This window comes from Papaver somniferum, chromosome 4 (genome assembly GCF_003573695.1).
Source record: "Papaver somniferum cultivar HN1 chromosome 4, ASM357369v1, whole genome shotgun sequence".
In the NCBI taxonomy this organism is placed as follows: domain Eukaryota; kingdom Viridiplantae; phylum Streptophyta; class Magnoliopsida; order Ranunculales; family Papaveraceae; genus Papaver; species Papaver somniferum.
The window spans coordinates 105,606,631-105,623,738 of NC_039361.1; the positions used below are offsets into that span (position 1 = coordinate 105,606,631).

General features: G+C 36.0%; 1 protein-coding gene across 3 annotated transcripts; it reads right to left on the reverse strand.

Moving 5' to 3' along the window:
* Positions 1 to 1,658: 1,658 nt before the first annotated feature.
* Positions 1,659 to 3,179, reverse strand: LOC113274140. 3 transcript variants are annotated; one of them, XM_026523626.1, is made up of 4 exons: positions 3,068 to 3,179; positions 2,645 to 2,752; positions 2,345 to 2,523; positions 1,659 to 2,113 (listed from the first exon to the last, which is right to left on the reverse strand). In XM_026523626.1, exons 2-4 carry the CDS (start codon positions 2,735 to 2,737, stop codon positions 1,918 to 1,920), a joined length of 468 nt encoding a protein of 155 aa, XP_026379411.1. In that variant the 5' UTR covers positions 2,738 to 2,752; positions 3,068 to 3,179; the 3' UTR covers positions 1,659 to 1,917. The 3 variants fall into 3 exon arrangements, with proteins under 3 accessions (XP_026379411.1, XP_026379412.1, XP_026379410.1); XM_026523627.1 differs by having other exon boundaries at positions 3,064 to 3,179; XM_026523625.1 differs by having other exon boundaries at positions 3,018 to 3,179.
* Between the last annotated feature and the right edge of the window lie 13,929 nt (positions 3,180 to 17,108).

A 17,108-nucleotide genomic window follows, 5' to 3' on the forward strand; every position in this document is an offset into this window, starting at 1 on the left:
CCTAATATTTTTTTACATGTATGTTTGGTTGGAAAATATATTGATTTTCACCCAACTTTTAAAAGATGGGGAAAATGAGTTTTTAGAAACTTTAAAATCAAATGTTCTAGGTTCACTACTATTTATTACCTTGATTTCTTTTTGTGACCTATTAATTTTTTTTATTATTTATTTCTTCACAAATTTATTTAAAAAATCACACAAATACTGAATGAGGTAATGTTATTGGCATTACTTTATTTTTTGGCTCGGTTAAACTTGTGGTATAATTCTTTTATCCATCTACCACTCTATTGTAATTCTTTGTGGTAAAATTAATTTTCCAATCTTGTCGTATTGTACAAAACGTTCCAGTTCTGAATTATTTTTGAATCATAAATGCACATGAACATCGAATGAGGTAATTAGCATTAGTCCTCTTCCTTTTGTTCCATGTGACTGTTCCTTCCTAGCTATCACTAATTGATTGAGACTTGAGAGGGAGTGGTAATGAAAGCTACTAGCACTATGGTGCCAAAAACCATCCACACCCATGGCAGTGCAACCCCTATGGAGCTAAAATGGCCTACATATGGAAATCAAAGTAATGTTTATATATCACATCACAGGTTCTAACGTCAGAAAACTCCACTATGGAGAAACGGCCTCATAGGAATCAAACTTTGACGCCTAAGAAATGAAAACTTTTTCTAGACTTTAAGACTTTGATTAATTAGCAGGAGTTTTTCATTTTCGGTTTGTGGTTAGACAACAAAGAAACAACATGAGGTCCTCAAAACTGAAATATAAGTAGGGTTTGTTCATCCACATGGACTCAAACTTCACCATGTCCATCGGTGACTCTTTCGATAACACTTGCATCCTAAATGGTTTATGAGGAAAACCAGAAAAAAATAAAAATTGGTAATGTAATTTTTATTCAACATTTTTAGTTGTTTTTTTTTGTAATATTTTGTCAAAAATCTTGGTAAATTTTTTTGTATTGTGAATTATCTTGAGGAATAAATTTAATGATTCAGAAAAGAAAAAAAAAAAAAAGGGGAAACCAAACCAAAAAAAAAAGAAAAAAAAAATTAGAAGATTCACTTATACAAAACAATTTTTAGTTAAATTACCACGGTCAAATCAATAAAAGAAATAAAAAATGTGCGAAATATTATCTTTTAAACAAGAGCATGACAACAACCAATTGGAGTCATATACTCATATTCCATGATGATTGGCACTTTGGCGGTAGTACAAACTGTTATCCATTGGAGTATGCACAAGCTAAACGAAAGTGGTAGTAATCTGTCACAATGAAGACCCTACATTTTCAACTAATTTTTTTATTCACAAAATGAAATATGGTTTAAAACAACTTAGTTACAGATGAAAAATGGCAGACAAAATATGATCGTACCTAAGTCTGTAAACCTTGTCTATTGATTTGATTCATGATTTAAGGATAAACTTTAGACACTGCAGTTGTTCGTTTAAAAACACTGCATCCAATTTTTAATTTGTTTCCACATGAAAATTGCATAGAAAAACCTGTAACAGATCTTCAAATCGTCCGGGATGGGATAGTAACACATGCAGTTAAAATTTGTCAGACTCATGTTTGCAGGATATGTTATAGGATAACAAGAAAAAAGGCAAAAGAAACTAACAAGAAAAGAAAAATAGAAGACAGTGCCATTCTTTTTGGGTACTATTTATAACATGTCCTGTGCACCGCATTGAGTTCAAATGTCGATCTTATATATATAGACATAATAAAAAGAGTTTCTAGCTACTGAATGCCAAAGGTATTGCTACACGAGTTGCCGCCGACTATACGTATCTTCAGGAACTTATACCGGTTGTAGAGTTATTTGAGCTGGGACTTGAGGTTGGGTCATCGCAATACTTCCATGACAGGGGTCCCCATTTGGCTCATGCCGTTGGTTGAAGATGGGTGATAAAATAAAAGATCCCAAAGGTAACACTGAGAAGACCCAATAATGCACCGTTTACAAATATCCAAGGCTCACGAACTCCGTAACAGAAGTTAATGGGGTCATCCATAGTATGTCGGTTATTCAGAACCGATCCCACAAGTAACAGAATAGATGCTAAAGCAAACATCGACCTGCAATAATTTCCACAGCTCGTCTATTGTAAATTGATACCATGTATATATGAATATGATAGCTCATATGCAACGAAGAAAGAGGTAACAACAAGCATAGGACGCCACAAGGATTGGAATTTAGACTATGTTAAGTAGCTTATGTAGTCGTTCACGTGAAGCCATAGCATTTTAGAAAATGAAGAATGAATATGTGCACTGACAATTGAAAAAACGAATAGTATAAATTACCAGGAAAGCACAGCGAAGAGTGACATCCAAGCACTGTTGTTACAACAAATACAGCCAGCTGAAGCATTAATAATTGCATGAGCAACTACAAGAAGCAAAAATGCAGTCAACCCGAGGGCGAAAGCTGGGCTTTTGGGGTATGTACATTCGCCAGAAGAGTAAAACTCAATATCAGATCTCTGCAAAATTAAGCATTACCCAATCACTTAAATCACATCTCAAACACAAATAATACTTTACTACCGATCGCATAGAAAAAACGATAAATAAATTAATGCATCTTATAGGGAAATAGCATACCTTGATCCTCTTAGATTCTGCAGCGAAACCTAGTGCAGCAGCTAAGAGCCCTAGAAAACATACTCCAATACAGATCAATTGCCTCCTCTCCATATCTTCTACAAGTTCCTGATAAGTTGTGTACATGACAGAGAGGTAAGGATGATAAAAAATTTCACAGAATACCTCAAATTATGTACCTACCAAAGTTATTTATTATAACCATCATTCTCAAAATATACAGATTTGGGTTCAACTTAATTTGCTTATTGGAACTTGAAAATAATACACAACCAAAATGAGATAACAATGATCAACCTGAGAAAACATAATTTCAAATAGACATACAAAGATAACAACAAAAATCACAGAAGGATAAAGAGAAAACTTATACCCAAAGTAGTAGAAGCTGTTCAAGATGAGGGCTTTCAGAAGCTTACTTACAACAGAGTCTTGAGTTTAAGGTGAGAGAAATGCTTTGAGAAATTGAGGATGGAGATAGAACAAGAAATGGAATTTTTGTAAGATGGAGATAGAACAAGGAATGGAAGTACTACAAAACAAATATTCCAGTGTTTATATAGAAGGGAAATGACAAATGCTGCCTGCACTGTATTGAATCTGGACTTGACTTTTGGGACACCCATGAAGTTTCCTTGTTTCCAAAATGAAATGGAAAACTAAATTCAAAAGATAAACCGCTGAAAAGTTTTTACTCCCCAATATGGAACTTCATGAGTTGTCAAAAAAGTGGAAAAGAAATACCTACGGCCAAGATATAGCCGAGTAGCTATAGGTGACCGAGAAAAGCAAACCCCTGAACATTGCATTTACTCATCCTGTTTATACCATCTGGTCATTCCATAGTGGAGACCTTAAATGCTCAAATTCGTTATTTGAGTGTTTCATTAGAACTGCCTTAAGAGCTATAACATCGCTTTCGAATGCGTGTAGCCGAGGGCTATTATCTTGCACATGCATGCCTTGTCACATATTCTAATTGTTTTTTATTTTATTTTTGAAAGGTAATTGTTCTTGTGTTAGAGTATAATACTTTTTTTTGCAATGCAAACATTTATTTTAATTAGCTAATATATTTTGACATGCACATTTGGTAGAAAAATGTTTTGATTTTCACGTAACTTTTAAAAGCGGGGGACAATGAGCCTTTAGAATAGAGGTGTAAAACGTGTCGGCCCGACACAGCCCAGCACACGAAGTCGCATGCTTCACGTACCATGTGTCGTGATGTGTTGTGCCAACCATTTAAACGTGTTGTGCCGTGCTTTACTAGTCGAAAGCTAGGCACAACACAGTCCACGGGCCCATCACACGAATAAACGTGATGTGCCGTAATGCGCCGTGTTAGCACACGTCTTATAAAGAATTTGAAATCACTTAATATATACATTAAGTCGGACATTATCACGAAAACTTAAATAGACAACATATCATTTGAAATTATTTCAAGTAAAATTAACAAATTTATTCAATAAAAGAAATAGTCCATCAAATATAAAATTGGATCATTGTCATGTAAATTAATGTTCTAATCAAATATAGGGTAACGACATTATAACAACGATATTGGAATATATTTTCGAAATATTTAGGTATTATATGTGTTGTTATAAAAATAAGCCAGCATAAAATGTCAAAAACTAGTTAGAATAGTGACTCTTTTATGAAATATACATAAAGTGATATATTATGCCTTGTTATATGGTATACTTGTGCATGCTATGACGTGCTTTCTTAACGTGTTGTGCTGGGCCGCGTGCTTATCCGTGTCGCTTGTTGTGCCGTGCTACTGTACCAATTAGGCTAACCCAACACAGCCCACAAAACTAACGTACTTGGCCGTGCTGTGCTAAATCACGTGATGGGCTGGGCTGATCAGATTTTAACGTGCTGGGCTGAGTTGTACTCGTGCTGACACAGCCCAAATTACACCTATACTTTAGAAGCTCTAAATAAAAAGCTCCATGTACACTAATATCCATTTCCCTGATTTCTTTTTGCGACCTATAAATTTTTTCTATTTTTTTAATGAAAAAATCTCTATAATATTACAATACTATCTTATCTTAATTTAATTTATTTTCACTGAAAATATTATTTGTGTTTAGTAAAACATAACGATGGAATTTTTATTAATAAGAATATTAAATGTTAAAATAAACTGCTTAGAAATATAAGATAAGTCTATACATTTGTTGTTCGTTAGGAATTATCAGAAGCGATCTTACGTTATAGATCGGTTGACAAAATAGTCTTAGTGTTATGATCCCAAAGAGTTCATTGTTTCCTTTTCGGGTTTACCAAACATCATCCATTAGTGGCTTAAAAAAATTCGACGTAAAAAATCTGGTGACAAGCAGATGTACTTTTGCTTGCAAATGCATCATTAGTGTTAATTAAGTTAAAAATGAACCTTTTTTTGGTTAAATAAAACAGATGGAAATATGATTTTTTTATTAATGTTCTTTCCATGACATTGAATTAGTGAGTATGCTCTGTTTGTAGAAGGCCCTTGTTTATTACGAAGATACAATTATAATCGATAATTTACCAAAGATTTTTAAGAACTTTGCAACAAAAAAAATATTCCCTCCGTTCCTTTATAATAAGCTGGTTTTGTTTTTAGAAAAAATTAAGGAAATTAAGAAAACTAATCATTAAAAGTGGTCCTCATAACACTTGTCAATAAAAGAAGTAAAGTGAAATGGTCCCTATGACATTTGTCAGCAAAAGAAGTATAGTGAAATGGTTCACATGACACTTGTCATGAAAAGAAGTTAAGAGAGAGTGGTCCCAAAAAACTAAAGTAACATTTAACTTTCCCAATTAGGAAACCGGCCTATTTTTTTTGAAATATTTATTTTAGGAAACCAGCCTATTAAAAAGGAATGGAGGGAGTACTTTTTTAAAAGTCACAACCATACGAAATTATGAGGTAAACATTATTCGCATTCCTTTGTTTTTGGCTTGGCTGAACCTGACGAGAATACCTAGCAGTTCACCTAAGCTGTCTACCACTTTATTCTAGTTCATAATTATTTTTCCAATCTTGCCGTGTTCTACAGAATTGTGTTTCCAGTTTTGCTCATTAAAACCATATGTGCATGAACTCCAAATGAGGTAAGCTTTATTTGCATTTCTTTTTGTTCCATGTGCAAGTACGCTTCCTAACACTAATTGATTGAGACTCGAGAGAGAGAGAGAGTGGTAATGAAAGTTACCACTATGGTGCCACTTTTCCTGGATTTAGAATCCTAGTAATGTTTATGAAAAACGGGGTATAACAACCACACCCAATAATTCGATTAGCAATATGTATGGACTAACTTCAATATGCTTTCTAGAGAATCGACTAGACAGTCAGATTCAATCTAGGAAAAAGTATATTGAGGAGTTAATATCTCTCTCACTTGATTTGATCTTTATTCAAGCAAATAGAAATCTACGAGTCTTTATCAAATACAAGGATAATAATTTGGATGGTACCAAAGACCAATATCCAAGTGTCAATCAATTTAAATCAACAACCAAAGGTTGGATATTCTAATTGATTCATCTTAACGCACAACCTGTGATATTTCAATTATATAATGAAATATAATGCGGAATAGAAATAACACAGACACCAAAATTTTGTTAACGAGGAAGCCGCAAATGCAGAAAAACCCCGGGACCTAGTCCAGAATGAACACCACACTGTATTAAGCCGCTACAGACACTAGCCTACTACAAACTAACTTCGGTCTAGACTGTAGTTGAACCTTAATCAATCTCACACTCATTCATGGTACAGTTGCGCTCCTTACGTCTCTGATCCCAGTAGGATACTACGCACTTGATTCCCTTAGTTGATCTCACCCACAACCAAGAGTTTCTACGACCCAAAGTCGAAGACTTTAATAAGCAGATCTGTATCACACAGAAAAGTCTATGATAGGTAAATCTGTCTCCCACAGATAGACCTAAGAGTTTTTGTTCCATCTTTTCATAAATCAAGGTGAACAGGAACTAATTGATAATCCAGACTTATATTCCCGAAGAACAACCTAGTATTATCAATCACCTCACAACAATCGTAATCGTATGATAGCGAAAGAAGATGTTGCGGAATCACAAACGATGAGACGAAGATGTTTGTGATTTCTTTTATCTTTCCCTATCGGAGATATAATCTCAAGTGAATTATTCAGTTGAACTCGTACGATAGAAAATGTCAAGATCAGATCGCTCAACTACAAGAGAAGTAGTTTCGTCTGGCTTCACAATCCCAATGAAGTCTTTCAGTCGTTAACCTACAGGGTCTCGGGAAGAAACCTAAGGTTAAAGGATAATCGACTCTAGCAAACCAACTAGTATCACACAGGAGGTGTGGAGATTTGTTTTTCCAGTTGCTAGATGTCTCCTTTATATTGTTTTCAAATCAGGGTTTGCAATCCAAGTTACCTTGGTAACAAAGCATTCAATATTCACCGTTAGATGAAAAACCTGATTTCTCCAAGCTAATATCTTTTAACCGTTAGATCGAAACTTAGCTTGTCATACACAAATGAAATGTGTTTCATTTAGGTTTGAGTAACCGTACCTAAACGTGTACACTTGGTTGGTTCACAAATAGTTAACCGAGGTTACCCATATGAGTACTTTCATATCAACCATATTCATCTTTCTCATAAATAGTTCAAATGACTCATAAGAACTAGTTGATAGAGTTGTTCAATTGCTTAGGTCTTTATTCATAGACACAATTGAAACAAAATCGGTTTGATTCACTTGAATTAATTCATGAACAATATAGCCATGGTTTGCAAAGATTGCATTCCTTATTGATTTATTGTTTTAAGTTCATGAACTTCCGGTTTGAGAAATAACCAGCTTGGGTACGCGTACGGGTACATGTATCTTAGATACCGGATTTGAGTTTGGAAACTCAGAAAAAAATTTCGGTTCGAAAACTTTCGTGAGTATGCGTACGGGTAAGCGTACCTAAGGTGACTGGTTTTCCAGTTTGTAAACTACAAACTCCAGCAGAAGTTTTCGGTCAGAAAACTTTCGCAAGTACGCGTACGGGTACGCGTACCCAACCTGTCTCCTTTACCAACGTCGCATGCACAAGTGCACACAATTGGTTTCTGGTACATGGATTTATACACTAATGTGCGAACACACTATATATGCTTATATCTATAGTTGGTTACATAATCTCAACTCTACATTTCAATCATTGAAACATTCTTCTATAATGTTATAACAATCGTAATTCATTATTGTCGTCATCAAAGCTATTTTCAGGATTGAAACGTCATCATGACTTTCGTCACGGATAAAGATGAAAAGTGGTTAAAGCGAAAGCTTACCAACACGTATTTCGAGAAAAAGATAGGCGAGTAAACTCGGCTCCAAATAACAAATGTTTATGTATGAAAACTATCATACTTATACGACTTTGTCTCAAGAGTAGGAGATAGAGAGATAGACTTTTGAGTGATAGATAAGTTCAAGTCTCCATATACCTTTTAGTCGGATGAAGTTCCACTAGTTCCTCGAGTAGTTCTTCGTCTTCATAAGATAATCGCCATGGATTCTGGAGATCAACTACAATAATTTGTCCTAAACCGAGACTTAGCTATAAGTAGTATACAAATCAAGACATATAGTTTTGACAACTAAACTTGACAAACATGCTTGAGATAGCAACGCATGCGAGTTCGACCGAGCAATGCTCTAACAATATCCTCATTTGTCAATTTTAGTGGCAAAACTATCAATACATATGGATTACAAAATAAATAAAACTTTGTAGCTTCTCGTCCACATGCTTGATCTCCTTGGTGCTTCAACATTACTCGAAAACTTCGTCTTTTCCAAGTACTACCATGATTCCATAGATGTTCAATTCAGCATCATAGTTGTTGAAGTTCCGTAGCCATAACAGTGAGAAAACAAAAGCTCTCGATCATTGTTATACAGTGACATAGTATTATTACACTATATCAAAGTTCTTATATTACAACTTCTACAACAATACTATGGTGATATGTATCACTTCCCCTTAGTCAATACTTTATCTCAACACGAAAAGCACTCCCCCTTACATAATGATCCGAAAACCATATGTTTTTGTAGTGTGAACTACATATTAATTCTCCCCCTTTTTGTCAATAAAATTGGCAAAGGTACGAAAACGGCATCCTAATGAAATTTTCATGGAGACACTTCAAGACCAAAGAAAAGCACATATCAACTTGTTTTGATGCAATCATATAGCCGAACCTAAATGCATTCATCACGGAGTTTATAAAGATACAAGATAACTCCTAAAAATTTCACAACCGCACTCCCCATAAAGATATGGAAATCAAGCGCAAGTTCAAAAGAACTCTCACTATTTGATGTCATTCCCGAAAGAACAACAAGAGCGACCTTACTTTTACAAGAAAAGAAGGATTTCTTTGGACACCAAAAACCACAAAATGATTTTGTATCCAAAAAATCTCAATTAAACTAATCACAAGAGAACTCATGATTAATTTAATCGGAATACACAACCAAAGTAATCACAAACGAATCTATGGTTAGTTTAGTTGGAAATGCTCACACAAGAAGACTTATGGATCCGCACAGTATACACATAAAATATGGATCAGGAAAAGATCAATACTTCGGAATATACAAGGATTCATTCTATCTTCATCACTATTTGCATAACGACATACCATAGACATAATTCTCGTATACAAAAGATTTTAACCTATCTTCCATCAATGAATTGACATAATCGGCTTAACTTTTGTTTGTCAAAAGTTCATCGATCTTGTATCAATACATGTATATCGACATATAAACGAGATAACTTTTGACATTGTATGGGACACTAATAGTTCACGGACGCAAACACACATATCCCATAACATATTGCAATATATAAAACCATAAAGATTAATACTACAAAAATCATCTTCCTAACCAACTTTTAGAATTTAAACAAATAAATATAAAAGCATGAAGATGAAAATGTTGGACATAGCTATGTGTACTCACAATAATGGCTATTCCAAACCCTAGTTATCCTTCTTAAACAAAAACAAGAACAAAATTCTCTTAAGAAGTTTCCTGAACTATTAGTAGGAGTCACTGATATCCTTGATCTTCTTGACCGTAGAGACACCATGTTCATGTGTTAGAACATTTGTTTTTCGGTCAACGATGCGAGCAAGATTCCTGGATTTGACGCAATCAAGGATGACCTTCTTCTGGTTCCTGATCAAGATGTTTTGAGTTACAAGGATTTTTGCTTGTCCATCAATGAGTTGGTTTATCTGCAATTGAAGGTTAGCAAGCTCGTTCTTAACCTCATTCTGAACGAAGATTAAATCCTTGACAGATTCTCCTATCCAAGAGTTATACTCTTTTCTTTCACGCATCTTTTTCAGAATCAGATCTTGAGATGAATCACATCCTTTGAAGTCTTCTTCCATCACAGTGTTCACTTCTACTTGAGGCTCAACAGGGGTTCCCATAAAAATAATTTTCTGGGAAGGGGATGAACACATACTAGAAGTATATATATGTGTTAGCAATCAAGAGAAAAACACTTTTAGGTGAAAACCCTAGAGTTTCCTTGTAGATGGGGAAAAACGATTTGCTGGTTTTTTTAGGAAAGTGGAGAGTCGAGCGTGCAGACGAGACTCCTCAACCAAGCAAACTGCTTAACCTCACACAGATGCACTGTAAAGGGAGTGCTTAGATTCGAGAGATCAATCTGTAGGACTCCGGCCTAAACCAAGTCAATGGCCGTTCCAGAGTCAATTCAGTCACAAAGAGGAAGATGGGTTGATCTATAGGAGGAAAGTAGAGAATTGTGTGGGATCAATGATGATCAAGGATTGTGGATGTTAAAGGTTTCTACAAGTTTCTGTGAACTGATAAGTTCGAATAAGTTCTGGTAGATTGATGAATTCTTGAGAGTAATTGCTCGAGAAATTTTGTGTAGACGAATGTTCATGTCCTTCAATCATGGATTCAGAGACTTATTTATATTGTCAGAATGGTAAAACCTTGATCCCTGTAAGTGTGACGGTTTCTTGAGGGAAAGAGTGGGGAAGTGGGAAATCGTGGTGAAACCAGTTCCAGGTCGTGCAGATACTTGGTTAACCGTTCGCCCACTACTTTTCTAACTCCTTCAACCGTTTTCACGACTTACTCACATTTCTCATCGTGGATGAATCCACGTGCTGTAGGCCGCCAGACCAAAACCCTAATTGATATCCCCCCATGTGACGTGATTGGTGTCTCACGAATCGTGGAGTCTGCATGACAGACGTGTATTTTATTAGTCAGTTTTTGACTGTTTAGACAATGAGTCTAGGTTTTATTGAATTGATCATGAGTGAAGAATGCTCAAGGATTTATTGGTTGAATTATTGAATATTGATAGTTGGATCAATATTTGAGCAACTGAGCAAGTATTTCTCAATTCGACGAATTACTGAATATTGATAGTTGGATCAATATTCGAGCAACTGAGCAAGTATTGCTCAATTCGACGAATTACTGATAAATTATAGAATATTGATAGTTGGATCAATATTCGAGCAACTGAGCAAGTATTTCTCAATTCGACGAATTACTTATTGGTGACGTGACCCAATAAAATATTAATTAAAATATTGGTAGACTACCGAATATTATATAATTAATCCAGATGTAGATTGCTGGATCAACATAAATTTATTAGTGTTTGAGCTTGCTCAGACTGATGAATTCGTGAAGCGTTTGTTCGAAACCCTAATTTTTGATCAATCGTTCGTCAATTGATGAATTATTTAAAACAGTTCATGAGTGATATAAGGACCGACCACATGGGATGATGGACGTCCATGTGGTGTTAAAGTGCTAAAATGAGCGTGCACCTGGGTCCTGAGTTGACCAGTTGGTGAAAGAATGGTAATTAAATGCCAGTTTCATTATTTATTGAAATAGTGCTCGATTGAGCATTAGGTGATAAAACCTAATTATAGAAAAGTGAGGGACCGACCAAGAGGACATAAAACCGTCCATTTGTGGTCGTGGGACCAGCAAATGGTCGTTTGAGCAAATTCCAAGTCGGTTGGAAAGAGTTTGGACCCAATATGAGCAATTGAGCAAATTAGGTCAAAATTATGAAAAAGTGTGGGACCGGCTCCTTGCAAGCCTTAGGGCCGGCCTTGGTCGGTCAAGGAAGCATGTCCGTGTCACCATAATGTCCGTGTATCAGTCTTGAGAGTGTCGGCATTTTCTGATGTGGGTTTGAGAAATATCTGGGATTTTCAGAAGAGTTCGATCTTCGACTGAAATTCTTGATTTTGCTCGAATGAGCAAGTAGAACTTTGCTCGTTTGATCAAAATTCGGAAAATATTAAAATAATGATATTTTAATATTTGGCGTGAGTAGCCTAGTCGGTCATGTGACCATTTGACTTTTTGGCTTTTTCATCGTTTGAGCAATATTTGAGAAAATATGAGGAAACCATGATTTTTGCTCAAACTGAGGAGTTTCATGAGATGAGAGAAATAATAATTATGAAAAATTAGGGATTGTGAGGTGTGAGACCGGCCACGGCTAGGGCATGGCCGTCCGGCTAGGTTTCCCGGTCCTTTCCCTATTTTATATTATTTTTTCTCATGAAACCATGAAAATATGGAGAAACCGTGAGTTTTGGTCAAACAAGGAAAGTTGCTAGAATGAAGGAGTTTTTATGAGTTCATGAAATAACAAAAAATAAGAAAAAAATAATGGAAGAGGCATGGGACCGGCCACGGATAAGGCACGACCGCCGGCCGGTGGGCCCGGCCCATGGGCACCTCCTTATTATTTTAATATTATTATTTTATCTCTCCTGTTTTTTGTAGGATTCCTCATGTGTCCATATTTTCGAATGCTCGTTCGTGCATTTGGTTGCATCATTGTTGAGTACACTTGCACCATTTTATGGGGCTTACTCAGTGATAGTCCAGATGCCCGATTGTTGAGTATTTATTACTAATTCGTGAAACTGAGTAATAAAAATGAGTAGTTGTTTATTATCAATCCATATGATCAGCCGTGGATTCGACCATGGATTCGGAATAATAAGATGAGCATTACCATCCTATGGGATCATGGATTCGACCATAGAATCAGAGTAATTAACTATTACCATTCCATGAGATCAGCCGTGGATTCGATCATGAAATTGAAGTAATGAGATTATATATTACCATTCCATGAGATCAGTGTGGATTCGATCATGAAATCGGAGTAATGAGATAAAATAGATTATCTTCTAGGAATTCAATGGTGAATGTCACGGTAGAATTAACGGGATATTAGCCAGTTAAATCGCCATCCCCTTCTGAAGGTGCATAGTCAGAAAACAGCGAGTGTTTCCGAAGTCTTGAAGACGTTAATGCTCTCAATCTTATGGAGAACCGTCTGGATATATACACGGTCTCTCTACATAGTCATGGAACGGTGAGTATCACCGACGTCCTGAAGGCGTTATTGCTCTCAATCTTACGGAGAACCTCCCAATCGTTCTTCTATGTAGAGGTGGGTCTCTCTCATGTAGTCAGGGAACAATGAGTATCATCGACGTCCTGAGGATTTATTGCTCTTAATCTTACGGAGAACCTCCCAATTATGTTATTCTACATAGAGGTCAGGATTAAATGCGAGGTATCGAACGCTCAGCTAGTGGAGGCTTTTCGAGAAACATATTCATCATGGCTCGTAAAATATGAATCGTCACACTCCTGAAGCGTGTCAGCAACATGCAGTATCATGATTTTACGATTTTTACCTTCTTTGAAAATCCACCATCAACATTCCAAAAGAAGACTTGGACGTTCGTGATCTTGAAACGGATACCAGAAGATCAAGAAGGACCCAAGAGTAAATACATACTGTTTTTAACAATGTCTCTTTCAAACTGGGCTCAATATTTAACCAGAATAGATAGATCAAGAAAAAGATACATTGGATACAGAGAGAATAATAAACAGAAATCTCAATCTGTAAAACAGACATCAGACTTTAAACAAATGTTAATCGACCTAAGACTTGAGCATCTCATAAACAGACATCGTTGTGACTCTCAAGTTAGACACAAGGATGACAATACCTAAAGATAGGTAGTAGGATGAGATATAATCTCACCATGAGTGTTGAGAGACGATTTGGGAATAACTCTTGACAGTATGATTTTTGTATTTCTTACATCTCTTTGACTGTTTTCAACTCCATAGGAATTTCTTACAGTCCTTCTTGAGAGACCATTAAATGGAGCCTTTTTATAACTAAGTCTAGGACCTCTAGTGATTGGTTCTAGAGGGTTTACGGAGATAGGCCTCCACCTTCCAGACTTAGATCGTGTTTCTGTGGTGTAGTGTGCACTACGAGAATAAACACGATCCTTGTAAAGATTCTGAAATGAGTGATCATTAAAAATCTTTTTATGAGAGTTCTGGTTTTCTATGGGAGTGAAATCCATTGTTGATGCAGTCAAATGATTAACTTGGTTGACGGTAAATAGAAGAATATTTTGAAGATCGGAGATCTGTTTCTTCATAGCAAAACAACGTTTAGCACTATGATTCCTTTTCCCACAAAAGGAACAAGTTCGTGGAGGAGAATTATTGAAAGGTATCTGTTTCAAACCCATGTCCCGTTTGGAAGTTTGTCGTTTATATTTTGCAGGGACTTCCTTTGGTGAGTATTTCTTCATGTCAGGTAACTCATTTTGAGACTCGGCACGTGACACAGAAGAATTTCTCATTACAGTGTTTTCTTTTGTCAAGGAGATAGACTGTTTTTGGGCTAGGTGAAGAGATGCAACAATATTCTCTGTTTCAACACGAAGATTGTTCAGATCAGAGAAGTGTGTCTCAATTAAACGTTTTCTCTAGTTTTTCCCTCTTTAACAATATCCTCAAGAATATTAATCTTTTCCTGTTGTAGCAGATTTTCTTGAGTGAGTCTTTTAATATTGTTGGAGAAGGATTCAATGATTTTATAGAGTTCACGTTCTCGACTAAGAGACTTCTCAAATTCATCCAAGAGTTGAGAATGATTGTGAAAATCAATTGTCTCAGTTGGATTTTCTTTGATTCTGGTGTTATTCCTTTCTACTTCTGACATCCTGTCACTTGTCTCGTTTCTTTCTCTGGATTCGAAAAAATCAGCTAAGAAATTATCCTTTGAGGAAAAACCAAGACACTTGACATAGTCAAAAGTATGGGAAGACATAGACTATGTGTAGATAGGAGATACTACTTTTTCTACAGAATCGGATTGCTAAAAACACAGATTTTGGAGGTCTTAAACGTGTTTTCCCGCTCTGGTACCAATTGAAAAAGCGTGGGTATAACAACCACAACCAATATTTCGATTAGCAATCTGTATGGACTAACTCCAATATACTTTCTAGAGAATCAACTAGACAGTCAGACTCAATCTAGGGAAAAGTATATTGAGGAGTTAACATCTCTCTCACTTGATTTGATATTTAACCAAGCAAATAGAAATCTGCGAGTCTTTATCAAATACAAGGATAATAACTTGGATGGTACCAAAGACCAATATCCAAGTGCCAATCAATTTAAATCAACAATACAGGGTTGGATATTCTAGTTGATTAATCTTAACGCACAACCTGTGATATTTCAATTATATAACGAAATATAATGCGGAATAGAAATAACACAGACACCAAAAATTTTGTTAACGAGGAAACCGCAAATGCAGAAAAACCCCGGGACCTAGTCCAGATTGAACACCACACTGTATTAAGCCGCTACAGACACTAGCCTACTACAAACTAACTTCGGTCTGGAGTGTAGTTGAACCCTAATCATTCTCACACTGATTCAAGGTACATTTGCGTTCCTTACGTCTCTGATCCCAACAGGATACTACGCACTTGATTCCCTTAGCTGATCTCACTCACAACCAAAAGTTGCTACGACCCAAAGTCGAAGTCTTTAATAAACAAATCCGTATCACACAAAAAAGTCTATGATAGGTAAATCTGTCTCCCACAAATAGACCTAAGAGTTTTTGTTCCGTCTTTTGATAAATTAAGGTGAACAGGAACTAATTGATAATCCAGACTTATATTCCCGAAGAACAACCTAGTATTATCAATCACCTCACAACAATCTTTATCGTATGGTAGCGAAACAAGATGTTGCGGAATCACAAACGATGAGACGAAGATGTTTGTGATTTCTTTTTATCTTGCCCTATCGGAGATATAATCTCAAGTCAATTATTCAATTTAACTCGTACGATAGAAAATGGCAAGATCAGATCGCTCAACTACAAGAGAAGTAGTTTTGTCTGGCTTCACAATCCCAATGAAGTCTTTCAGTCGTTAACCTACAGGGTCTCGGGAAGAAACCTAAGGTTAAAGGAGAATCGACTCTAGCAAACCAACTAGTATCACACAGGAGGTGTGGGGATTAGTTTTTCCAGTAGCTAGATGTATCCTTTATATAGTTTTCAAATCAGGGTTTGCAATCCAAGTTACCTTGGTAACAAAGCATTCAATATTCACCGTTATATGAAAAACCTGATTTCTCCAAGTTAATATCTTTCAACCGTTAGATAAAAACTTAGCTTGTCATACACAAATGAAATACGTTTCATTTAGGTTTGAGTAACCGTACCTAAACGTCTACACTTGGTTGGTTCACAATAGTTAACTGAGGTGAGGCATATGAGTATTTTCATATCAACCATATTCATCTTTCTCATAACTAGTTCAAATGACTCATAATAACTAGTTGATAGAGTTCTTCAATTGCATAGGTCTTTATTCATAGACACAATTGAAACAAAATCGGTTTGATTCACTTGAATCAATTCATGAACAATATAGCCATGGTTTGCAAAGATTGCATTCCTTATTGATTTATTGTTTTAAGTTCGTGAACTTCTGTTTTGAGAAATAACCAACTTGGGTACGCGTACGGGTATGTGTACCTTAGCTACCGGATTTGAGTTTGGAAACTCAGCAGAAATTTTCGGTTCGAAATCTTCCGTGAGTACTCGTACGGGTACGCGTACCTAAGGTGACTGGTTTTCCAGTTTGTAAACTACAAACTCCAGCAGAAGTTTTCGGTCAGAAGACTTCCGCCAGTACGCGTACCCAACCTGTCTCCTTTACCAACGTCGCATGCACAAGTGCACACAATTGATTTCTGGCACATGGATTTATACACTAATGTGTGAACACACTATATATGCTTATATTCATAGTTGGTTACATAATCATTGAAACATTTATGTATAATGTTATAACAATCGTTATTCACGACTACCGTCATCAAAGCTATTTTCAAGATTGAAATGTCATCATGACTTTCGTCACGGATAAAGATGAAAAGTGGTTAAAGCGAAAGCTTACCAACATGTAATTCGAGAAAAAGATAGGCGAGTAAACTCGGC